At 41.2% G+C, this 26,633-nt stretch overlaps 1 protein-coding gene across 1 annotated transcript in view; it reads left to right on the top strand.

Annotated features, from left to right (window-relative positions):
• Nucleotides 1-26,633, top strand: part of PCDH11X (protocadherin 11 X-linked) — a 708,765-nt gene that overhangs the window by 516,824 nt on the left and 165,308 nt on the right. Inside the window, exons 6-7 of the mRNA XM_060692133.2 lie at nucleotides 22,472-22,670; nucleotides 23,089-23,175. Coding sequence (XP_060548116.1) covers nucleotides 22,472-22,670; nucleotides 23,089-23,175 — 286 coding nt within the window. The remainder of the gene's footprint in view (nucleotides 1-22,471; nucleotides 22,671-23,088; nucleotides 23,176-26,633) is intronic.

Raw genomic sequence — 26,633 nt, 5'->3', positions numbered from 1 at the left:
ATATATGTATATCCAAGGAGTCAACACATTAAATAAATAGCGAGGTGCCTAAATTTCCTTTTATTTATAGGTGTTTCTATCAAGTTAATCACTACAAAGTTACTAGGTGTCACTTCATCAAGGAAAAAAAAACAAAAACAAATGTTATGTCAGATGATCTGTCATATTTAGATACATAATTTAAATCTGTGGCTCTCGCTTCGCTGAGGGGGATCTTCCGTAATTTTATTTTATCATGCTGGAACAATCCTCAAGCAGGCAATTGTTATCATAATTCAGGTTCTTAGAAATTTCTGGTAGCTTCCATTCGCCCCTCCCCCTTCTTCTTGAACATTAAAGGCACAATTCACTCACACCACAGAGAGCCAGTTTAATCGTGAAGTGTTTGAGAATGAGAGTACTCTGTTTTCAGAGGAACCCAACAATTGTTGGAATTCCGTAACAGGACATTGGACCGCTCATAAGCTGCAGAAGGGACACAGTGGCTCAGTGGCTAAGATGCTGAGCTTGTCGATCGAAAGGTCGGCAGTTCAGCGGTTCGAATCCCTAGCACCGCATAACGGGTTGATCCCGTTACTTGTCCCAGCTTCTGCCGGTTACTTGTCCCGTTACTTGTCCCAGCTTCTGCCAACCTAGTAGTTCAAAACCACGTAAAAAATGCAAGTGGAAAAATAGGGACCACCTTTGGTGGGAAGGTAACAGCGTTCCGTGCGCCTTTGGCGTTTAGTCATGCCGGCCACATGACCACGGAGACATCTTCGGACAGCGCTGGCTCTTTGGCTTTGAAACAGAGATGAGCCCCCTAGAGTCAGGAACAACTAGCACATATGTGCAAGGGGAACCTTTACCTTTACCTTTAAGATGCATAGAGAACACAGTTCTCTGAAGCCCCCCACCAAAATTCATCGGAAAGATCCCATTTTTTTTCCCAGCACTATTTCTTCTCTTTTGAGATTTTGATCCCTGACAGAATTTTTGGTTTCCAACTTCAACACTAAAAAAGCCAAGATTAAAAACAAAAAGATACTCTTTTGGCTTAAAAAAAAAATGTCTAAGAAGAGATTGGACCTGCTAGAACATGGGGTTGGACTAGAAGACCTCCAAGATCCCTTCCAACTCTGTTGTTTTGTTACTCATTTAACTATGGCAATGTTAATAAAAGTATGTACTAAGCGTTGGTGCCATTGTGAAGAAATGCATTTTATTACTTTTATTCCATTCTCACTCATCCACATGATAACACCAACCTTGAAGGCCCTCAAAATTTCTTCCCCAAAGTTCCTCATAGATTTACTATTATAGTAAATCAAAAAAGTAAAGTAGCCCCAATGAATCTGAGTTACTATAAGTGTAGGCCACATTTAAGTGCAACATTAAAGCCAGCGTTTCGGTTCCATTTGGGGCAGTGGGAGGAGGGTTAGATTTCAATGTCCTTTTGCATTTAATGTCCTCTATTTTATTTAAAGTAGAGCTCCAGATGCTAAAATCCAATAAAAATGATGGATGGATTAGAATCCAATGAAAGTAATGGATTATTCATTACAACTGCATTTCTGTTCGGCTTTGTAGTCCATCCAATCGTTATTATTGGTTTAAAAATACTTACCTTCTACTATCGGTGGCTCAATTAGGTTATTTTAGACTCGGGATGCAAGGGATCGTGGCTCTTGAGATGACAATGTGTATTAGTGGGGAAAAAAATGTGGTCAGCCAATTCTACTTCTCTTTCAAGTAATTTGCTGAGGTAGAGGCTCTGGGTATCTGCTCCCAAATCTTAACTGGATTGCAGTCCACTCTCTAAATCCATGCAATTTATGAGTCTACCCAATTCAGATTTTTAAAAAGTTCATTCTAATTCATTTGCACCTTTCCCACCTTCAATCTATACATCCTGTTCCTGATCCCCCAACTTAAATGAAATAATTGACTATTACCCAAGAATAATTTTTGATTTTACATGTACTGACTGAGACTAGGATTGTATTTGCACAACAACGGAAGAGTTGTTGTTACCTACACTTCCTGAGTCATTAAAACACATGTGTAATCCCAAAAACCTCTTCTATTGCAACAGCTATGAATTCTGTTCATTCACAGATGAGTCCCAATTAGTTGTAAAGAGTCCTTCGGGATAATCACCCACTTTTATCTTCGTAGATATGAGCCAGCCATGTGCAGCAACTGCCAAAAAAAAGCCAACACAGTTCTAGGCTACATAAACAGAGGGATAGAATCAAGATCACATGAAGTGTTAATACCACTTTATAAGGCCTTGGTAAGGCCACACTTGGAATACGGCATCCAGTTTTGGTCGCCACGATGTAAAAAAGATGTGGAGACTCTAGAAAGAGTGCAGAGAAGAGCAACAAAGATGATTAGGGGACAGGAGGCTAAAACATATGAAGAACGGTCGCAGGAACTGGGTATGTCTAGTTTAATGAAAAGAAGGACTAGTGGAGACATGATAGCAGTGTTCCAATATCTCAGGGGCTGCCCCAAAGAAGAGGGAGTCAAACTATTCTCCATAGCAGGACAAAAAGCAATGAATGGAAACTAATCAAGGAGAGAAGCAATTTAGAACTAAGGAGAAATTTCCTGACAGTGAGAACAATTAATCAGTGGAACAACTTGACTGCAGAAGTTGTGAATGCTCCAACACTGGAAATTTTAAAGAAGATGTTGGATAACCATTTGTCTGAAGTGGTGAAGGGTTTCCTGCCTAAGCAGGGGGTTGGACTAGAAGACCTCCAAGGTCCCTTCCAACTCTGTTATTCTATTCTATTCTATTCTATTCTATTCTATTCTATTCTATTCTATTCTATTCTATTCTATTCTATTCTATTTTCTATTCTATTCCTTTGACACACTGCCAAAGACCTAATTGGCAAAGCCATATAGAGTCCAGAATCAAACAGAGCTTCAGGCTTTAAGCTGAACCAAATAAACAAATGTTGCTTCCTGCAAAGGCTCACGTGACTTTGCTCCTCTTTTAAGTCTTATGGGAGGGGCCAATCAAATCTGAAACTCTTAAAAGCAATTTGGCAGGACTTTGTTCACGCATGACCTGTGCATTTTGAAACCCAAGAGGGAAATCCTTGAGCATCAAATTCAGAAAAAATGTTATTTCCAACTACTCCAACCCAGGGGTGAAATCCAGCAGGTTATGACAGGTTCTGGAGAACTGTCTCTCTCCCTCCCTCTCTTGTTCTCTCTCTGTCCCCCCCTCTTGTTTTTTCTCTCTCTCTTGTTCTCTCTCTCTGATTCCCTCCCTCCCTCCCTCCCTCTCCCTCTATCTCCCTCCCTCCCTCTCGTTTTCTTGTCCTCTATCAGAAATCTGGGAGTTTGAGGGTTCTGTGCAGGACCTTAGCTTTCCTAGCACTGCATTCTTCTGTACTGAGAGCTCTGATATCATCCATGGAATCTATTGAAGCCTCTCTCCCAGTTTAGGAGTCCCAGCCTCGAGTGCTCTTACCACTACTGGGACCACTTTGGCCTTGACTTTCCCCATCCTCTCCAAAGGGGGTTGGACTAGATGACCTACAAGGTCCCTTCCAACTCTGTTATTATTCTATTCTATACTCCTTCCCGATATTGGTGTCATTTGGCACCACTACCAATCTACCTATCACTACCACAATACCGCATGCAAATCACTGGATTAAGTTTCTTGGAGTCTAGATTGCCCAACTCCTTTCCCTTCCTCTTGTGGTCTCTAGCAATCAAGTCAAATATAAAGAATGAAATGAAAACGCTGGTTCACTAAGCTCAAACTTTTTTTTTCTCTCTTCCCCAATATCTACAACACCCCGTGGCACAAATCTAGCTTGTACTTAAATTGGCTTGAGCACATTGCTTTTATGACTTTGAGACAATTTCCAGAAAAAAGGTTAGTGAGGGTAATGATGACATTGCCACGCTGAGGGAAATATTTTATGAATATATTTCCTTGTCTGCGTTACAGCTCCTAACAGACAGAGTAATTGAAAATATATCTGAAACCAATTTGTTTTTTTTTTTTTTTACTTGTATCACTCAAGTTCTGAAAGTCTCCGCAGCCCAAATTAAGTTATTGAGTTTACAGGGGAACAGTGAGAGCCGTTCACCTGAGTTGTTGAGAAATCAAATGATGCAGAAATTCCAATGTACACAATAATAGAAATAAAAATGGATTGCAGGATATCTGTGCTATAAAAATTGGCCTAATGTTGTCTGGCATGCAGCATTTTCAAGCTTGGAGTTAAGCAAAATGTTCACAGGTGTTCGTGGCCTTAGGTGCAAATTATTGCTTTGTGTATGTATGTATGTACATATGTATGTATGTATGTATGTATGTATGTATGTATGTATGTAAGTATGTATGTATGTATGCATGTATTCTGCCAATTTTTCAGGTGGCATATGCCACCTATAAAACATTTTATATTGGTTCTCTGGGTGCTTCTTGAGTGTGGCTTGGAAAGAAAGAGAATACAGGTAGTTCTCGACTTATGACCCCAGTTGACCCCAAAATTTCTGTTGCTAAGCAGGATAGTTAAGTCAGTTTTGCCCCATTTTGCATCTTCTCTTGCCACAGTTGTTAAGTGGAATCACTGCCATTGTTAAGTTAGTAACAATGTTGTAAAATGAATCTGGCTTCCTCGTTGACTTGGCTTGTCAGAAGGTCTCAAAAGGAGATCACGAGACCCTGGGACACTGCAACTGTCATAAATACGAGTCAGTTGCCAAGTGTCTCTGAATTTTGATCGCAGGACGACGGGAATGCTGCAACGTTGTAAGTGTGAGAAATGGTCATAACTCGCTTTTTTTTCAGTGCGGTTGTAACTTTGAATGGTTGCTAAATGAATGCAAGTCGAGGACTACCTGCAGAATGAAACCTGTACGTTAGAGGTGACATTCAAAGCATCTTTTCAAGGACTGCTGAAATCCGAATAGAACTTTTGTTTTAAAGCTGCAGAATGAATAAACTCTGCTGTCGTATATGAATGTTTTTTCTGAGAATGATCTCTTACTAACTACAGATTGGCCATCAAGGGCACTAACTACATTTCCACAAAGCAATTGTTTGCTCATTCTTATTCTTCACAAACACAACCCTTTCCCCTTTCAGAACTGCATCATAGTTGTGCATCACAGCACAGTCAAGCAGTTTCATTGCTCATCAGTCCTCACGTATTTTGCCCTTGCTAGCTCCGAGTGCTTTACTCCAACCTGCTACCATGTGGACACCGATTTGTTACAATGGAAAGAGTAAGGGGGGGAGCACAGTTGTGCCTCTGTGTGGTAGCTTTAATGATCCCCATTAGCAACAGCTCTAATTCACTTTTCTGCAATAAATAGAATAAGTATATTTCTCCTGCTTGTTGGAGGTTGGGTTCACGCAGAAATCAATCAGGGAGTTTTTAGGGCGAAAATTGGGGCTGGCTACATTTGTATGTCTCCCTGTAATTCATCCTGCATCTCTGAAGAGCTCTATATTGAAAACCATTTTCACAGCTGAATTGACAGTACTTTTTGTTGCCATTGTGAATGGCTCCTTTGGTGAATGAGCCATTGTGGCTTTAAATGAAATTCTCCCCGCAACAGCAGAGCCAATAAGACGGGATGCATTGTGACACCTAATCTCTCTGTTCCAGGTTGCTCCCCAAGGCAGTCCAATCATCCCTTAAAGATTGTGGAAATATGAGAGCAAGGAGTCAGGAACCAGGGAGGAAGCATTTTTTTGTTGAGGATGGTTCGACTTCTGTAGCCCAGGAGAAAAATCTAGGCCATTTAGGCTGAGTTAATTTTTTTTTTCTCGGTTCTTGGAGATGTTTAACTCTTAATTGATGAGTTCCTTTAATAAAGTTATCGCTGTTAGTCACCGATGCTGAATTTGGCAGCATGCCTCTTTGGCAGCAGTTAATTTTTTTCTTTTCCTGTCTTGTTAGAGCAAAGGAGATCATTATTGTTCTATGAGTTGCATACACAGGTGTGCTTTAGAAAAGAAAAAAAAGAGCTAATAACATCTCTGGAGTCCATTTCTACTGTTGGAGTTATACCGAATTAGGATTTCATAATACATGATCTTGCCAACGATTGCAAAAATCAAAAGCTAGTTGTCTCTTCGTTGCCCACAATCTAATGAGTTTAGCACTCAGCTCTGCGCCAAGCTTGTCCGCCATTTGCTCAACATGTAGATGACTCTTTAAATCTGCCTTATACGTAGATATTGTCCTCAGGTAACTATAAAGAGAAATATAATGAAATTGCTTGTTCTGTGAAGCAGACTTATCCAAAGAAAACATAATTTCACGGATCTCAGTTTTCAAGTTTCTGACCCACAATGCCCACAAGACTAGTTACTTTTAAGAGTTCAAATCCAACAATTTGTAGGACCATAAGATAGTGAGGACTACAATATATCAGTGGTGGGCTGCTCCCAGTTCTGTCCGCTTCTTTAGAACTGGTAGTAAAAGCGGCGGGAGGCTCCTCTCACCCACCCGGACGTCATAATTGACGATCTGCATTCCCATCGCGAACCGGCCCATGAGCGGCCTGTGCAGATTGTAACTGATTTCGACAACGAGGAGGCTGGTGTGGTGCTATGCCAGCAGCTTGTGCAGCTGGTGCTTGAGTTGGACAGTGAGGAGGCTGGAGAAGATGTGGTGCCAGAGGCAGGGATTCAGCCAGGGCCTTCAGAACCTCCAGAAGCTCCTTTAAGTGAAGAGGACGAAGAGGAGAAGCCTCTTCTCAATGCACAGGTGCGCAGAGCAGCCAAAAGGCAGGAGTAGCTCCTGAGGAGGAGGTCTCCTCAAGAGTAAGGCTTGGGGCTAATTGGCCACTCCCTTAGCCTATTTAAGGAGGAACGCCACTTGCAGTAAGCTGTAGGGAATAACTTTAGTTCACTCTCCTTCGCGTCTGGATTCTCTGCAAAATTGCTTCTGGGCTTTCTGCCAACTCTAGTAAGATTGTGATTACCTTATCTTAGAATTCTGGTAGGCTGTTAAGACAGTTTATTAACAGCCTTTGGTTGATAAAGACTAAGTTATTTGAGTAAAATAAGCTTTGTACAGAGTTTGTGTGTGCTGCATTCTTTGGGGTCCGTAGCTGCCTTTCAGCTCCAATCCAGGAACCCTCAAGCAGTCGCATTCATGACAAACCATTTTATACCAAATTTATATTTGCTGATAAAGAAATAAAAGTAGACTAGTATAGATCTATTCGAATCCAAGTTCAAATCCAAGTAAGGGTATGGCTAGCTGATGAGAGCTAAATAGCTTGAAATAGATCTATACTAGTCTCCCTTTATTTCTTTATCAGCAAATATAAATTTGATATATATGTGTATGTATATTCTGTTCTTACTTACTATTTTCCCAATTACAGATCAAGAGTTATCGGCTAGAGTTGGGAAAACGCAGTACAAGTTATCAAAACGGAGAATCGGTCATTTCCTTTCCACTGTTTCTATAGTATGTAATGCAATTCTAAAATGTAGCACAGGCTGCTTAGGTTTCCAGGTTAATTCCTAAAAATCCCTCTGAATGTAGTTGGAATTTGCTGGTGCTATGCCATTAATACCTGGTCAGCTTTTTTTCCTTGACCGCATGCTCTCTTTTAAAAAATTCTGAAGAACTGGAAAAGCTTGTTTGTTATTTTTATTTTGTATTCTGTAAATGCTTTGTTGAGTGACAAGCTGCCCCGCTAACATATTTTTTATTAAATGCCCAGGTTTTCCACAGAGATATAAGCACTCAAGTTTAATTCGATACCTTTGTTCATATTTCAGCCAAGGAGAAAATGTTAGACAACATTTTGTTGGTTCTAATGATATTTTGTCATGGGAACGCCTCAAAATGAAAAACATGAAAGTGATTAACGCATCCAGATATACGTGCATCTTTCAAAAAGATGGTTTATTTTCACAAAAATCAAGTGACAAGCACTAACCACGGTGATCCATTCAGGATTCAGATCAGTGGTGGGTTGCTCCCAGTGGTGAAATGTAAAATTTCTTACTACTGGTTCTGTGGGCGTGGCTTGGTGGGAGAGGATAATGTGACTGGGTGGGCGTGGCCAACTTTTTTTTTCATTTTTAAAACCATTTTTTCTACAGGGCTGCACTGCACTGCCCTGTTTCGGGCCTAGTAGGCCTCCCTGCACCTCCTGGGAGGTTTCCCACATGCGCCCCGCCCCCACACATGTGTGGCAGAGACCCAAAAATCAGCTGGCCAGTGGAAGCATGCACACACATGCAGTGGAGCTAAGTTGGGGCGACGGCTCGTGTGCCCGCGTGCTATAAATTTGCCATCACGGGATTAAAGCGTCCTTGGTTGCCTTGAAGACTTTAGTGGAAGACTGAGATTATAAGAGCCGGGGTGGCGCAGTGGTTAGACTGCAGTATTGCAGGCTACTTCTGCTGATCGCTGGCTGCCAGCAGTTTGTCAGCCCGATCCTGACCGGCTCGAAGTTGACTCAGTCTTCTCTCCTTCCGAGGTTGGCAAAATGAGGATCCGGATTGTTGTGGGCAATAGGTTGACCTTGTAAACTGCTTAGAGAGGCCTGTAAAACATTATGGGGTTGGTATATAAGCCTAAATGCTATTGCTATTCTTTGCTATTGCAGCCTAACTCTGCCCACTGCCAGGAGTTCGATCCTGACCGGCTCAAGGTTGACTCAGTCTTCCATCCTTCCGAGGTTGGCAAAATGAGCACCCAGTTTATTTGGGGGCATTAGGCTGACTCTGTAAACTACTTAGAGTAGGCTGTAAAAGCACTGTGAAGTCTTATTGCTAAATAAGACAGTAAATAGGAGCAGGGGAAGAAAAATGAGCAATTTCATAACGGAAATAAAGACATGCAATTCCAACATCTCCTTTCAACTGTTTGTTTTGCTCTCTCTCTCTCTTTTTCCACCCCCTGTGGAAGCAGCAGGCATTCACAATTTCCAAATCAATTCGGATGGACCCCCCCTTCCCAAGAGAGATCAAAAAAGTCTCATTGAGCAAAGCTCACCTACATGCTTTCCAGATTGATAAAGCAACCTCGCAAGTTAATACATTTGGAGGGCTGTGGTGGTTCCGAGTGGCAGGGAGTGAGATTGATTAGGAGTAGCAGCAACCTCTCTTTGCTGCAAATTTCTTGGTGTTTTTTCACTCGTGCTGTGGTCCCCAGAGGTGTGTGTAAATGTGAACGAGACATTTTTTTGGTTGTTGCTGTTGTATGGTTGAATTTGTGGTCTTTTATTGGGGAGAAATCAGGAGCATTTCTATGGGCATTGAATGGTTAACAAGACTGGAATGCAAATGATTGTAGGCTTGGGCAGAAAAGGACAGATTTCAAAGACTCAAGGAAAGCATCCAAGCATTCGTTGCAAACTGCACTGTAAGTACTAACTCCGAGAAAAAAAAAATGGGTGGATTTTGTGGCCACTATTAAGCAACCACAAAAATAACATTGGCAGCGAAGCTGAAATCAGCTTTTCAATGATGGCTTGGAGCCGGCTTAGCTTAGCCTATGCCTAGAAATCATGGTGAGATAATTAATATATTTTTTTTCTGCAGACTTGTAATGGAATAACAGAGTTGGAAGGGACTTTGAAGGTCTTCTAGTCCAACTGCTTGCTGAAGCAGGAGACCCTATACCAGGGATGGCGAACCTTTTCGGCACCGAGTGCCCAACCGGAACGTGCATGCATGTGCACGCACTGGAGCACCGGAAACATGAAGACTAGCTGGCTGGTGCACGCATGTCTGTTTTTCGGCAGTTTTCCGGGCAGTTTTGAAAAACAGCCTGAAAACAGGTCAAAAAATGGCCTGAGAACAGTCCGGAAAATGTCCTGAAAATGGCTCAAAAAATGACCTGAAAATGGCTCCAAAAACGGCCTGAAAATGCCCAAAAAATCAGCTCAGAAATGGCCTGGAAAATGCCCTGGTTTTTGACCATTTTCAGGCTATTTTCTGGTGCTCCAGCACCTGTGAAGACCAGCTGGCTGGCACACATGTGCACTCTGATAACCAGAAGAGCAGCTGGCAACAGGCGTGCCAACAGAGAGGGCTCTGTGTGCCACTTATACCATTTTAGAGAAGTAGCTGCCCAATCTCTTCTTTAAAAACTTCCTGTAATGAAGCACCCACATCTTCTGGAGGCAAGCCTTTCCACTGTTGAATTGTTCTCCTAAGTTCTACGTTGCTTCTCTCTCCTTGATTAGTTTCCATCCGTTGCTTTTTGTCCTGCCTTCAGGGGCTTCGGAGAATAGCTTGACTCCCTCTTCTTTGGGGCAGCCATTTATGGAAGTGTACATCTAGAAAGCGTAGAAGAAACATTCAAATCAGAATAGCTAACCTGGTTGGTGAATGAAGAAAAGATGGTTTTGGATGTATCAGTATTTTGCTGCCATCGTTCAGTTATACAGTAAGGAGAATATTTATTTGGTTGGTTGGTTATACAGATGGAAGGAAACAGTATGCTATCTCTGTTCTACTCTGTTACATATCAAAAAGGATTTTAAACCTGGAATAACCAAAGGCCATCCTCTCTGCGATTTTTTTTTTCCAGTGCTAATTGCTTATAACATGTTTTCCAGTGGCTCTGGAAGGTTCCGTGTCTTTTGATCGATAGGTTTGTAGATAAAGATAATGTAGATGTCATATTAATCTCACGGCGCTTTTATCTCGGGCCTGTTGTTCTCCCTTTCTTCTTCCTGCTTGTCTTTTGTCCTGTTTTATCTTTCACTTTTGATGTTCGCTAATGTTTAATAAATAAACATCAAACTATAGTTTTGCTAGCAGAACAGAGTAATATGTCTGTTTGCTGCAGTGCGGGTAGGCAGATTAACTGGGAGTTTTTGCTGGGCGCAGATTAAATGGGGAATAAACCATGCTAATTTTCCAACAAAAAAAAAAGAAGTTGTGTTTTATTCCTGTCCAATTTTTATTGCCTGATGGTTTCCCCCAAGCCAATGAGACCCTGAGAAGCTTCTTGTGTTTTACTTTATTACATTTTTAAAGAATGAAGGCTCCGGTCATTCATACGCATTCATAAAACTAAGTCCCATGAAACCTGAAATCCTTACTTATTAGCAGATATTCATAGAATCGCACTGTAAATGCAAAACTGATTGCAGCATGGCTACGAATCCCAAAAGCCACTTCTGGGATCAAAGCCACCATGTCTTCTTACCTTTTATTTATTTTTATTTATTTAGTTTGTCAAACATATAAAAGATAACAGGTATAAGTATAAACATAAATATGAACATAGTAAATGGGTACGAATAAATAGAGATAGTAGGACAGGGACGGAAGGCACGCTGGTGCGCTTATGCACGTCCCTTACAGACCTCTTAGGAATGGGATGAGGTCAAAAGTAGACAGTTTAAGGTTAATGTTTTGGGGGTTTGGGGAAGTACGCGCACTGTAACTGCTATTCTAATAGCAAATCCTTCATAAAAGTTATTACATTACATTCTTGATTAAATTATCTTTCCATTGATATATAATTTTATGGTACTACACCAAAAATAAAGTGGGTGTTATTAGCTAGTTTTAGAAAATACATTTTTTCCCAAAAGATTTCCACAATTTTGGCCATGACTGTAGACTTATATACCGCTTTATAGACCTCTCTAAGTGGTTTAGAGAGTCGACTTATTGCCCCCAACAATTTTGGGTCGTCATTTCACCAACCTCGGAAGGTGGTAGGCTGGAGTCAACCTTGAGTCTGGTGATATTTGAACTGCCAAATTGCAGGCAGCCGGCAGTCAACAGAAGTAGCCTGCAGTACTGCACTCTAACCACTGCACCACCGTGGCTCATAGATGATGGCCTTGATGATAGATAGTTAAATAGTTAGAGAAAATTGCATCTAAGAGCAGATTCCCAGCATTTCTGCTAAATCAACTTTAAAGAGGCAGGTAGGAAGGAAGGTACCCAAGATTGTTGCCTTCATGCCAACTCCCACGCCTGGCTTTGCAGTTCAGAATTGCAACTATAATTATAATTAACGCCAGCGCCATGGCTCACCATGCTAATTGATGGCATCTGTGGAGTTGTCTAATGTCTTCAATTTCAGACTGCAGGTCAATAGGTAAGCAGACAACTGTTGGTTGTGATGGATCTCACACTGATTTCTGCTCCAAGATTGAGAAGAAACAAAGCATCCAAATTCCTGCCCTTCTTCCCACGTAAAGACCAATACAAGAGAGAATATTTGTAGATCAAAGTGAAGTAAATCATAAGTTGATTACTCTTTGGTTAAGAAACTATCTTAACTGTTCGAAATCTGGCAGTTCTTCCCAGTTGTGAAATCCAAAATTTTTTACTACTGGTTCTGTGGGTGTGGCTTGGTGGGCGTGGCTTAATGGGTATGGCAGGGGAAGGATGCTGCTGCAAAATATCCATTCCCACCCCACTCGGGCCAGCCAGAGGTGGTATTTGCCAGTTCTCCAAACTACTCAAAATTTCCGCTATTGGTTCTCCAGAACCTGCTGGATTTCACCCCTGGTTCTTCCCCCACCTCCCCACATTGATTTGGTAAGCAGTGAAATTTGTGTGTGTTCTGATGCACAATTTCTCTGAACATACGCATTTCTGTTTGCAGTTTTACAACATGTAGAGTTCACGAAAGTTCCTCCGACAACTTCTATTTTTATTCATTTTTTTTTTAAAAAAATAAACACATGCATGAAAATTTGGCTAAATTTTAAGTGGGAGCAGGAAAATAATTACAGCTTTATACTGTATGTGTTTATGCATTCATTCCCAATGCAAAATTAAGTTAGTTTTTTTTTTTTTTCATATGGAAAACTAAATGCCTTTTTCACTATCAAGATATTTTTTTTTCCGTAAGGTAATTTAAACGGGGCTTCCTTTATCATAAATAAATACACCTTCCTTCTTTCTACACGTCTGCCTACGAGTTTCCTTTTTAAAACTTTTCCCTGGAAATTAATATGGGACTCTTATGATGAGATCTTATACATTGAAACATGTGATTGAGTGTATACATTTGTCCAGTGGTGAAATCCAATTTTTTTTACTACCGGTTCTGTGGGCATGGCTTGGTGGGCATAGTGTGGCTGGGTGGGCATGGCAGGGGAAGGATACTGCAAAATCTCCATTCCCACCCCACTCTGGGGGCAGCCAGAGGTGATATTTGCCGGTTCTCCGAACTGCTCAAAATTTTCGCTACCGGTTCTCCAGAACCTGTCAGAACCTGATGGATTTCACCCCTGCATTGGTCACATATTAATATTATGCTATTATTTTAAAGAATTTATAGGAAGATTTCTGCCCTGAGGACCAAATGTGTTAATCTTCAGGTAATCACTGAAATATAATTGGCAGAATCTAAAGACAGAATTTATTTTAGCAATTTTAATAGTCCTAATGAAAGCCTTTAAAGGGTCTTTAGCAATTTTTGTAAGTCCTAATGGAAGTCTTTTTAAGACAGCTTTAAAATTAGAATGGCATTTACATATTCATTATGTGTCACCAAGTCAGTGATGACTTTTAGTGACCAGAGAGAGAGAGAGAAAGAGAGAGAGAGAGAGAGAGAGAGAGAGAGAGAGAGAGAGAGAGAGAGACAGAGACAGAGAGAGGAGATTGAAAAAATAGACAAATATTGGATCAGCTTTCTTGATTTCTTTCAGTCTAAATCCTGTGAATTCACATCTCTCCATCATTCAACCACTCAATGATCTACCCTTATGTATTACTTTATTAAATTAGGAATCAGGTGGCAATGCATATAGAATTAATTTTGCATTCAGTCTGAAGTTGCACAAAGTGATAGGAAGATGTAACTTCTTGAAACGCAACTGAAAATACTCTATTTCGAATCTGGTTGCGTCTTAAATAATGCAGTGCATAGCAAAATCAAAAAGTGTGTTTAAGTAAACTTTTATCACACACACACACACACACACACACACACACACACACACAAGCTTTGGTGTATTCGGGTCTTTTCCCGTGTAAGATTGAGAGTATCTTGGCGATATTTCGACGAGGTCCCACTCGTCATCTTTAGGCTGGTGTCTTCGGCTTCGTGCCTGTGCGAGGAAAGCGTGATCGGAGCTGCCGTCTCTCTATAAATACTGGTGGGGAGGTGTGGGGTGTTGGCTTTGTTGCTGTGAGCGGGTTGGTTGCCTGTGTTGTTACATTTTGATGAGTTGATGTTTGCAGATTAGTCAGCTGTTTCGTAACATCCTGTGTGGGTGAGGTCCTTGATGTGTGCCCAAGACCTCAAACTCGGAGCGTGATGGCTCAGTGGCTAAGATACTGAGCTTGTCGATCGAAAGTTTGGTAGTTCGAATCCCTAGTGCTGCATAACGGGATGAGCTCCCGTGACTTGTCCCAGCTTCTGCCAACCTAGCAGTTCAAAAGCACGTAAAAAATGCAAGTAGAAAAATAGGAACCACCTTCGGTGGGAAGGTAACAGTGTTCCATGTGCCTTTGACATTTAGTCATGCCAGCCACAGGACCACAGAGAAGTCTTCGGACAGCGCTGGCTCTTCGGCTTTGAAACAGAGATGAGTGTCGGGAACGGCTAGCACATATGTGTGAGGTGAACTTTTACCTTTGCCTTTTTAATGAAGACTTTGAGGTGTGAAGCACCCATTCCACATTGACAATTCCTCAATTAGGATTGGCTGGAAGGAGAATTATGAAAAAAAGAACTTCAACCCTAGCTACTGGGGAAACCTACTTGGTTAGGATCCATGTTCCATTGGAGATGCCCTTATATACTCATGTCACCTTTCTCTCTAAAGTCAATGTTGCATTTATATCAATCTTTCTAAGTGACAAGAAGTGTCTGCCTTGCCTCCGGTTGATATGGTAAATTGCTGCGGGCAGGCGAAGGGGCTGCACTTTGGCAAATGACATTTATAGCATCGCCCAAGCTGTGAGATTTGAATAAAGCATCACCAAAAGGCAGAACTAAGAACTGTGATTTATTAAAGACAGGGAGCAGAAAATAGGACTGGCCATGATAAATAAGGGCAGCCTGACTACTTGCACATTCAGCTGTTCTGCAAGTTTTAAGACATCTGTCTTCACACTCGGAGTTGCCAACAAAAATGCTTCTTAAGTCATACGTGTCTACCTCCTTTCAATTTGCTTTTCTCGGGACAATTTTAAGGGCTCCCACAGTCCATATGGATCTGGCTTCATAAACATCTTAATTTCTGTATGTATGACTGATCAAAACTGGAAAAAAAAGACTTTATTGTAAAGGTAAAGGTTCCCCTCGCACACATGTGCTAGTCATTCCTGACTCTAGGGGGCGGTGCTCATCTCTGTTTCAAAGCCGAAAAGCCAGCGCTGTCCAAAGATGTCTATTATTATTATTATTATTATTATTATTATTATTATTATTATTATTATTATTATTTTATTTCTATACAGCCCTTCCCCCGAAGGATTCAGGGCGGTGTACAGCCTATTAAAAACACAAAAATATACAGATATCAATTAAAAATAATTAAAATTATTAAATAATTTCGGCCCAAATTAAAACCCAGAAATTTAAAACACCCAATTTAAAATCATTAATTCAATAGCCCGGCCTGGCAGAACAGCAGGGTCTTGAGGGCACAGTGAAATACACGGAGGTCGGAGAACTTACGTAATTCCAGGGGCAATTCATTCCACAGGGCAGGGGCTCCCACAGAGAAGGCCCTCCCCCTGGGTGTTGCCAGCTGACATACCTTGGCCGATGGCATCCTGAGGAGCCCCTCTCTGTGGGAGCGGACTGGCCGGTGGGAGGCTACTGGTGGCAGAAGTCGGTCTCGAAGGTACCTGGATCCTATGCCATGGAGCGCTTTAAAGGTGATAACCAACACCTTGAATCGCACCCGGAAGAGCACTGGGAGCCAGTGCAGCTGGCCAGTATGACTAAAAGCCAAAGGTGCATGGAACGCTGTTACCTTCCCATCAAAGGTGGTCCTTAATTTTTCTACTTGCATTTTTTATGTGCTTTCAAACTGCTAGGTTGGCAGAAGCTGGGACAAGTAACAGGAGCTCACCCTGTTACGCGGCACTAGGGATTCGAACCGCTGAACTGCCGACCTTTCGATCGACAAGCTCAGCATCTTAGCCACTGAGCCACCGGGTCCCTCTCACCCCTTTATTGTAGGGGTGTCCAAATTATTATCCTTTCTCCATGTATAGTATCCGAATGCTAGTGTAGCTTTTAATCTTTGTCTCGTTTTAATAAACTGTATGTTGGTATGAAATTCTGGTAGCTACCACCCCAAAAATCTGGAGAAAGCGAAGGGTTTGGGAAGCCTGAATTAGGCTTGGGCTAACCATTCTTTTCATTTCATTTTTTTCATTTTATTAAATTTGTATACCACCCTACTCCCGAAGGACTCAGGGCAGTGAACAGCCATAAAATAAAACAGATAGATACAAAATTTAAAATAGAGATAAAACTAATTAAATAAATTTGGCTGAACCAATTTTAAAACCCCAATAAATTAAAACCAAATTTAAAATTTCCATTTTTTCTTAAACTGCCACCCACCAGAAAATAAAAGAAATGGGATAAAAATGGCTAAAAATGAAGAAATACGCTAAAATAATTTGAACCACATATTTGTTGACATTGTCAACAGCATCAGGCAAGTGTCATATACACATTTATTTAATGTTAGAATTTCAGTCTATAAACCCGGCACCAGTTTAGTTGTGTATCGATATAACATATTGCAGAGGCATTAATTATTTAATTCTGCTTTTAAGCCTCATTTCAATACCTAATTAGCATACAATAACTGCCTTTCAAAAGTGAAATTAGATATCCGTGACATTTTGAATATGGCAAGATTTTCCTCCTCCCTTTTTTTTTTTTTTGATGTCTCCTCTTTTATTTCAGTTCTTTGGTTCTTTTGTGCTGTTGATAAGAGTGAATAACGATAGTTTAATTCAGAGATGTTGTTCTGAGGGGAAAAAATGATTAACACATCAAACTTGTTATCTTTTATGGCTTGAAAGAGAATTAGAATGATTGGGAGGTAATCCTTTTGGGTTTGTCGAATAAATAATTTAAAGTCACCTTTGATCAGTTTCCCAAAGAAAGACATCACAACAATCTTCTGACAGGGTAAAATATTTACAGAGGTTTTATTGTTACTATTATTATTTCTTCTTAATCAGTGTGAGGGATAGTGGAGGATTTTTGCAAACCTCAAAGCTACAACAGTGAATACTCCCCTTTTAATGACTCTCATCCCTTAACTAATTCAGGGTAGAGTTGGGGAACTGGAAGGAACTGAGAGTTTACTGGCCGGATACCCTTCCTGACGCCACATGGAGTTCGCAGCAGACATTTTTTTTCTTTGCACCCGAGGAGAGAGAAACATCTGCCGCTACCTAGGATTGAATTCTCAACCTTCTGAACGGGAGGTGATTAGCTTCACCGCTAGGCCACCACAATGCTCAAAGATACAAATGTGAATGTTGTTACAAGTTCACCAATGCTTTCTAGAAATATGAATATGTAAACTTGTGATTCCAGAAAACAGTCTTTCAAATGTGAATTTACAACCACAGACCTTATCAGGCTTGGAGAGCTGCCAGGCTGATGTCTTCCAAACTTGCAATGCTGTACAAGAAAATGCTTGGCAAGGAGTCTCTGAGAGTCACGAACAGATCTTCACACTAATGAAATGAACAAATTGTCTCCTGCAAACTCCCCACCCCTTTTGCTCCCCTTTATTCCCTATGGGAGGGACCATTCACCATCCACCATCCACCTTTGCTCCCGAGTCTGCCCTTGTTCCTTAACTGTTCCCTTCTCTGCACATGCGCACACTGGGAACAGGCTCCAGCTGTTCCTCAGCCCCACTTATCTCCGACTCCAAAGGTAGCTGATAACTGTCAGACAGCCCTGGCCCTCTGTCTGTCTCTGATGCAGAGCACCCATCAGAGCTTTCCCCAGACTCCAGGAGTGGCCCATGTTCCTCCACAACCTCTTTACTGTCCGAGTCTGTCGCCAGCTCTACTGGCTGCTGGCGGGCCACAACAGCTGCTAGGTTGGCAGCAGCTGGGGCAAGGACAGGAGCTCACCCCATTATGTAGTGCTTGGGTCTCGAACCTGGGCTGCTGGCTTTCCAGCCAACAAGCCCACCGTCTTAAAACTGCTGTCCCACTGCGCCACCCCAGCAATTAACAGGAGCTGTTAGAAAAATTCCTAAAGAAGTTGAAATCCCGACGGAAGATCAAGACAAGCCTGGCTTGCTCTTAACTTCTTATTTAGAAACAAGCACTAAAAAAATCTCACGATTTCTTCTCCTTGTTCTTTTTCCCTCCTCCTCCCCCCCCCCCGAGTATATATTTTTTTCTGTGGGAAGATGAGATTTAGAGGAAAGAAGAAAGTGCCTATTGGAAATGATGTGACTGCTCAAGGCTTGATTTTCAGATGTGCTAAGTACAGGAAAAAATGAGAAAAAGTACAAGAAAGGAGAAACTTCTTGATATTCAGTGCCTCTGACAGCCCATCCCCAGGTGAATAGGGCACCTTCAGATCTCGCCCAGCCTTTTTCAAATAATAATGATAATGCTGAATTTCAAATAATCACAATAAAAAAAGAGGATGCAAATAGAAACCAGATGCCATTTATTTTCTTATTGCATTAATTATTCCTCCTCCTCCTCCTCCTCCTCCTCCTCCTCCTCCTCCTCCTCCTCCTCCTCCCGTCTCATAAAGAAATAGGGCAGCTGGGGTAAAAGCCACTGAGCATCAGCACATCTCGTGTCAAGCATTTCTTGGAGTTAATTAAGCATGTTGAAGAATAGCCAATGTGAAGAAAGTGCCTCTCTTTTAAAGAAGTTATTCCTTTTAAGATTCAAGATGGGAAAATTGGAATAACTTGTCTCCTCTTTGGAGAGAATTCATGTTTTTTATGAAACTTTCTTTAAGGGGGGAGAGAATAACCTTTTCCGAATCTTAAATTGGCACAGAAAACCACATGTCTTCTGAATAGTTTTTATCCCAGAGCTATAATTGCACTCAACAATGAACTAAAGGGCCACCATCAGTTGGACAGCATTACTTGGTCTGTTGTGTGGATGTTTGGGTGGTTTAGGGGTGGGGAATTTGTGGTAGGTGGGAGTGTGTTTGGGGATTGTTATGTGTGTTGGGCCTGCTCTTTGGGTATTATGTGAATTTTGTTGTATGGGTATACTGTGTATATACATACAATGACAATAAAGTTATACTTATACTTAAAAGAATGTGACTTTTTTTTGGAGAGAAAGAGGATAAACTTTCCCAAGCTATTTTGAAAACAGCAAGGTGACGTAGAGATAAACTTTTCAAGTTTGCGTGACCCAGATTTCTATTTTTTATCCACCCAATGCATACCAGCTGAAAGCTTCTTTTTTATTTCTCATGTCTACCCAGCCATGAGAAATGATGTTCGCTTCTTACGGTTTTCTGGCAACAGAAAGAAAAGCAGGCAATTGGAAAGGAGGTGTCAAGAAAGCTTACGGTGAACCGAGGCTGCGGGGCGTTTAAGGATCTGAGATTGGTGATTGCAAAGAAAGGGCAATATTTGGGACACCTAGAGTTTCTGATTCTCTTGGAACAAGCACGTCCAATTAATGAGATCAATTAGCAATCTCATGGGTTTCGCTAAATCATGAATGGACCACCATCGTGCAAAGTTGTCTGAATGACGATCAGATACATCCTTGAAAGTCTACTCAGATATGGCCTTGAATGTCTACTCCAGGGGTCAGCAACCTGTGGCTCTGGAGCCGCATGTGGCTCTTTCACCCAACTGCTGTGGCTCCTGTCACTCAAAATATGCGTCACAACCACCAATGTGTGACACCTGCTGGCACGCGATTTATTGAGCTTTTCAACCCCCGGTAGGCCAACCATGGATAAATCCAAGAAAAGAAAAAATGTTCAGAAGAAAACAGAACATTTAATTCAACTACATATGCTAGTTTTGTGGCCGCTCAAGAAATAGTCAGGCACGGGAAGGGTTTTTGTGGCTCCCGGTGTTTTCTTTTCTGTAGTAAATGGGTCCAAATGGCTCTTTGAGTGTTTAAGGTTGCAGACCCCTGGTCTACTCAAACATGACCTTGAAGGTCTATGCAAATATGACCTTGAAGTTCCACTCATTGGCCCATTGAGAGTTAAATATAGTGGTAAGAGTATTGGTCTAAGAAGAGGAAACCCAGGTTTCTCATCCACAGGTATTTCATGGGTGGCTTGATAAACAGAGAAAAAGAGGAATGCTTGGAAAAAAATCAGTGAGATCTATTCAAATTTAGTTCTGAAGTTAATAAGAACTTGCTTAGTAAGTATGTTCAGCAAGCAATACCTATTTTAAATATTACCATTAATTTAGAACTACATTGTTATAATAAAGGTGAAAGCTTACCTTAATATATTAGTTTGAAATCTTAGATATATGGAAAAAAATAGTATTTGTATATTGATGAATGATTTTGTGATGGCTTTTTCAACCCTCATTTGTAAAATAATGATATAATCCCCTAATGTGATCCTAAATTAATCAGAAATATAACTAGTGCTTTGTGATAAATGACCTTGTGCTAAATTTAGGCCACATCTCTGAGCCCTGATAGGCATAGAAAATGTTTCAGATTTGCTTGTATATTTTTAACTGAAAGTGAATTTTCTTAAATTAAGTATAATTACTTTAAGGGCATCATAAAAACAATACCTTTTCCCCCCTTTTTGTATTGCAATAAAGAAATTGTAATAATATGAAATGAATCGAAGAACATTTCACACTTTAATGAAAAATACATTTTATTGTTGCCCTTGTTTAAATCATACTTTATTTAGAACACTTTAATATTTAACATATTATTCAGAATAATTTAATTTACTAACCTCTTACTCAAAACAAAGTTTAAAAGGTATTATTTTGGATAACTACACAGCAGAGTATTTTTAAATATTTCTGGGAAGAAAATTTGTTGTATCAATAGAAGTGTTTAAAATACCTTTTTAGGTGGGGGAAAAAAACAGACCTTAAATATTGTCATTCTTCTATATATTCTTCTAAGCTCCTCAACTATTAAATTCTTAAACATTGGCTTTATGTTAGATATATTGAAATTGTCTGGCTGTAATTTTGCATCTTTTGAATGCAAAAACCCTTCAATCAATTCTATTTCCAAAAGGAAGTTTACACTACCTACATTATTTAACATGTCAAATCTAAAATGATACCTAGAGACTTTTCAAAAGAAGAGTTTTGGATAGCAATTGCATTTAAAAATAAGACTGACTGATCTACCTAGCACACAATATATATATTTTTTTAAGAAAAAATCTTTCACACATGAAACTGACTCGTATATCACATGCACGCACTGTTTTTCACCTGTGCCACAGAACAATTAAGACTACTGTGTATAAGAGGATAGACCACACCAAAAACTGTCCTCAACCTACAACCGCAATTGAGCCCAAAATTTCTATTCAATCGCAAGACAATCGTTAAATGAGGTGGGCCCCATTTGATGAACTTTTCTGACATAGTTGTTAAGCGAATCATACAGTCATGAAGTGAATATGGCTTTCCTTCATTGACTTTGCTTGTTGGAAGCTAGCTGGAAAGCTTATAAAGAATAGAATAGAATAGAATAGAATAGAATAGAATAGAATAGAATAGAATAGAATAGAATAGAGTAGGGTAGGGTAGGGTAGGGTAGGGTAGGGTAGGGTAGGGTAGGGTAGGGTAGGGTAGGGTAGGGTATGGTTAGAATTAGAATTAGAATTAGAATTAGAAAATTAGAATTAGAATTAGAATTAGAATTCTTTATTGTCCAAGTGTAAAAAACCAACAAATGGTTGTAAAACACGAATTGCCTGTATGCAATGGACACCTGGAGCATCGTAACAGGTCTACAGTGTTTCAAAGGGTCATTAAATGAATGGTTGAAAGTAGAGGACTCCCTGTCATTTATATAGTACATTCCCGGTGTTGGGAGGACTTGCCAATTCCTTGGGAACAGGGGTGGGCTGCTGGGAGTTCGCAGGGGTTCGGCAGAACCTCTAGCTAAGATTCTGTGCAGTTCGGAGAACCCACAAATCCCATTCCTGGCTGGGCCTGCCCAACCTGCCCCCACTCCTCCCAGGAGTCCCCACGTGGCCCGTTTCAGATGCAGGTAAGTGCAGAGGGTGCATGGAGGCTCGAGGAGGGTGAAAAATGGGCCTACCGGAAGTTTTGGAAGGCCGGAAACAGGCCTGTTTCTGGCCTCCAGAGGGCCTCTGGAGCCTGGGTAGGACATTTTCATCCTCCTGGAGGCTCCAGGAAAGCCTCAGGAGCCCAGGGAGGGCAAACGTGCCCGCTCCCCACCATGGTGCAGGAGGCCAACTAGGCCACACCCACCATGGCCACACCCACAGCAACCGGGCAGAGAACCCCTTGCTAAAATTTTTGAAGCCCACCCCTGCTTGGGAACCTTGTTGGAACTCTGGTTTTCTTCCTTCTGCAGTCCCAGCGCCGAGTTACATTTCATCTCCCCGATGGGTCTCAAGAAAGCTGCAGTGACAGTGGGCTGGGAGACCACGAGCCCAGCAGTAACACCAGTATGACCCATCCTTTGCCACTGGGTTTCCCTCAAGAGGAGTACTATGAGCAGACCTCACCCAACAGTCGGACAGAGGGAGATGGAAACTCAGATCCGGAGTCCAGTAAGTTTCTTGTATTTGGTCATATTTGCTTTGAAACCACACCAGGGGGAAAAAGTCTGGCTTGAGAAGGACTTAAGGCAAGAGAAATGAGCTTTAACGGAGAGCAACCAAACAAGTTCAGGTAAGCAGAAGGTCAAGATGCCCCTGTTTTAATTATTTTTTCCTGTGCCTGCTTGGGGTTATTTTGAGAGTCAGATGATGGAGCCAAATGTTCACTTCTGCTTCGAGATGGGGGAAGGCTAAAGCTTGGCAACCTGTAAATTTTAAAACATACAATGCTAATATGGGGAGGCACCAAAAAGGAAAAAAAAGAAAAAAGAAAAGGAAATAAGAATCAGGAGCAGTAGAGCTGGTAGGGTCAAGAAGTGGGTACCTTTTGAGCAAAGCTTGGCCTTGAGTGGTTCTATTTTAATTTCAGTTACATTGTTGGGCAGAATACAAAGGCAGACTTTCCATTTTGACTGGGCATTTGAAGAACCTAAAAATTGCAGCAAAATTGACAAAGGTATGATACCCCAACTTGAGTGATGATGATGATGATGATGATGATGATGATGATGATGATGATGACTTGAATGTAGCCAATACTTTGAACCTGCATTTTTAATACTTATGAATACCGTGTTTCCCCGAAAATAAGACCCTGTCTTATATTTCTTTGAACCCTGAAATAAGCGCTTGGCCTTATTGCCATGCGCTCAAAAGCCCGATTGGGCTTATGATCAGGGGATGTCTTATTTTGGGGAAAACAGGGTAGATTGGATGAAATAATTTGTATATGATATGTTTTCAAATTCTCATTGTTCCAGACAACCCATACTTCACTTCTTATATTAAAAATAATAATAATAATACCTGAATTATTATGTAACTGTTTAATTTTGAAGCCACAAAAATTTGGGTGGGAAGCAGGTATTCCTTTTTTGTTGCGTTGAGATAAGGCAAACAATGTATTTTTAGCTTCTATTGAAAAATTGTTACTGTTACTATTGTTACTATTTTTAGCCATATTTGATTTACCATATTTTTCAGAGTATAAGACGCACCTTAGTTTTTGGGGAGAAAAATAGGGGGAAAAATTCTGCCTATCAGGTATTCATCTGGCTAGCGTCCTTAGCCTGGTCAGCTTCAGCACATTACTTTGCTCGCTGGTTCTGAGGTTGGGGCTGGTTGGGGCTAAAAAAACAGCTTCTAAAGCACAACTGATCGTCGGAGGGAGCTCCAGTGACTAAAGCAGGCAAAGTGCGGAAGGGGCAAGAGAAGGCAGCAGCTATTCCGGGTAGCCATTTTGGGCACCGTGCGTCGTGTTTTCAGCCTCCAAATGTGTTGTGTTTTTGGGTGGCAATCGGCAGCAATCCCCGCAGCTTTGAAGGGATCTCAAACAGAGCATTTGGAGGCTGAATACGCAATGTGCAGAGCCCAAAAACACAAGCCATTGTTGGTGGCAATCTCTGCAGCCAGGAAGAGGACGCACGGAGCAGGGGTGGGTTCTACTTACCTTTACTACTGATTTGCAACGGGAGTGCACACCTGTGCTTCTGCTCATGCGCAGATGTTTCTGCACATGCACAGATCACTCATGATGATGTCGTGGCAGGTGGACGGGGCCTTCCGCTGGTTTTACTACCGGTTCTATAGAACCAGACAGAACTGGGAGCAACCCACCACTGGCGCGGAGGCCAAAGGGTGGGGGCCGGTGGGTGGGTGGGGTTACATTTGGAGTATAAGACACACCCAAATTTTCAGCATCTTTTAGGAATAGTTTTGATAACTGTTAAAGAAAGTGACATAGGAAGAATATGACATTTCCACTGATGAAGTCCTGTAAATAGGGAAACTCTCCAAGCTTACACATTTGACTGGTGAATTTAACAAGTTTGTTCATAATCTGGACTAAGACAAAAGAAAAGCAGCAAATAACACCAGAAGTACTGTAATTCCCCCAAATGGGACCTGGGTAAGCAATTGTAAAGCGATGCTCCTTTGAGCAATCAATTATTGCTAATTCTATAGACACATTGTTGTGGGTTGAGCTAGTAGGGACTGCAAAGAAAGGAATCTTGGCATGAAAAAAGGCCCATTCCATGTTGAGGATTAAGAGAAAGGGAAAAAATCAGTCATTAAACTGTGCGGTATCATAATAACTTTCTTTAGAGTGAAATGTTCTTGGAATGGGATATGCACTTCTGGTCCCACCACCACAAAAGGGGCATTGTAATGTTGTTGAAGATGCAGGAAAAGAACATTGAGGTCCTTCAAGGGGATAAACTAAATTTCTTCTGAAGAGAGGAAGGGGGAGGTTATGACATGCGTGGCATGGAAAGAAAAGGGACAGGAAAAAGTTTCATTCCCCTTTGAAAATAGTTGAACTAAGAGAGCTAAGGGACAATCTGAAAAGTTAGTGGTGGAGACTTGGGATTTTGATACTACAAGAAAGGGAAATAGCTATCAACTGATATCATTTTTAAAGAGGACTAAGCTAATTTGGGAGGTTAATGCACTAAATAACTATAGGTGTAATGACTATTAGGTAAAGGTGAAGGTTCCCCTCGCACATATGTGCTAGTCGTTCCTGACTCTAGGGCGAGGTGCTCATCTCCGTTTCAAAACCAAGGAGCCAGCACTGTCCAAAGACATCTCTGTGGTCATATGGCCAGCATGACTAAACGCCAAAGGCTCACGGAACGCTGTTACCTTCCCACCAAAGGTGGTCCCTATTTTTCTACTTGCATTTTTTACGTGCTTTCGAACTGCTAGGTTGGCAGAAGCTGGGACAAGTAACGGGAGCTCACCCCATTAACACGGCACTAGGGATTCCAACCGCTGAACTGCCGACCTTTCGATCGACAAGCTCAGCGTCTTAGCCACTGAGCCACCTGAGCAAATTGGCATGGTCTGCTAATGAACGCAGGAACGGGCTGCAGAGAACGGAATCAGTTCTACTGGCTCTGAATTAGTGAAGGAAAAAAGATGCAGCTACTTTAATACTTGGACAATAGGTGCTTCACATAAGGTGTCGTAAACTGCAAAGCAGTTATTCCTAAGGATTTGACACAATTGCAATGCTATACATTACTTTTTACATTTACTGTATTAGAAGCAGTCAACAGTTCTGAGGATGCAATTAGATTTCGCTTACCAACTTCCTCTATGCATCTGGGAGGCGAATGTTTGAGGAAAAAATTAGGTTCGATTGGTTTTGGAAGGTTGACCAATTGGACTGTTGTTGTTGTTATTGTTGTTGTTACTTTGAGACGTTTCGCTGCTCATCCAAGCACCTTCATCAATCAGAGCAAGCTAGTTAGGCAGAGAGTCAATAGAATGTACCAACTCCTGCCACACCAACCTCAGGGGTTTCCTCGAGGATTAGATCGGCTGTTGAAGTAGTCCATCATAGTTCTTCTGCTGTAAATTGACAATCATCTTGAAACACAATTGAGATTACAGTTTTTCTTAGTGCTAATAGATATATTGTTCAGAATGGAATGGAATGGAATGGAATGGAATGGAATGGAATAGAATAGAATAGAATAGAATAGAATAGAATAGAATAGAATAGAATAGAATAGAATAGAATAGAATAGAATAGAATAGAATAGAATAGAATAGAATAGAATAGAATAACAGGGTTGGGACGGACCTTGGAGGTTTTCTAGTTCAACTCCCTGCTTAGGCAGGAAACCCTACGCTACTTCAGACAAATATTTCAATCTATTCTTAAAAACTTCCAGTGTTGGAGCATTTACAACTTCTGGAGGCAAGTTGTTCCACTGATGAATTGTTCTCGCTGTCAGGAAATTACTCCTTAGTTCTAAGTTGCTTCTCTCCTTGATGAATTTCCACCCATTGCTTCTTGTCCTGCCTTCAGGTGCTTTGGAGAATAGTTTGACTCCCTCTTCTTTGTGGCAGCCCCTGAGATATCGGAACACTATCAGGTCTCCCCTAGTCCTTCTTTTTATCAAA

Source organism: Pantherophis guttatus, chromosome 12, assembly GCF_059756535.1.
Source record: "Pantherophis guttatus breed Tessera chromosome 12, ASM5975653v1, whole genome shotgun sequence".
NCBI classification, from domain to species: domain Eukaryota; kingdom Metazoa; phylum Chordata; class Lepidosauria; order Squamata; family Colubridae; genus Pantherophis; species Pantherophis guttatus.
Note: the sequence above shows the minus strand (reverse complement) of the source record. Positions and strands in the feature narration are given on the sequence as shown.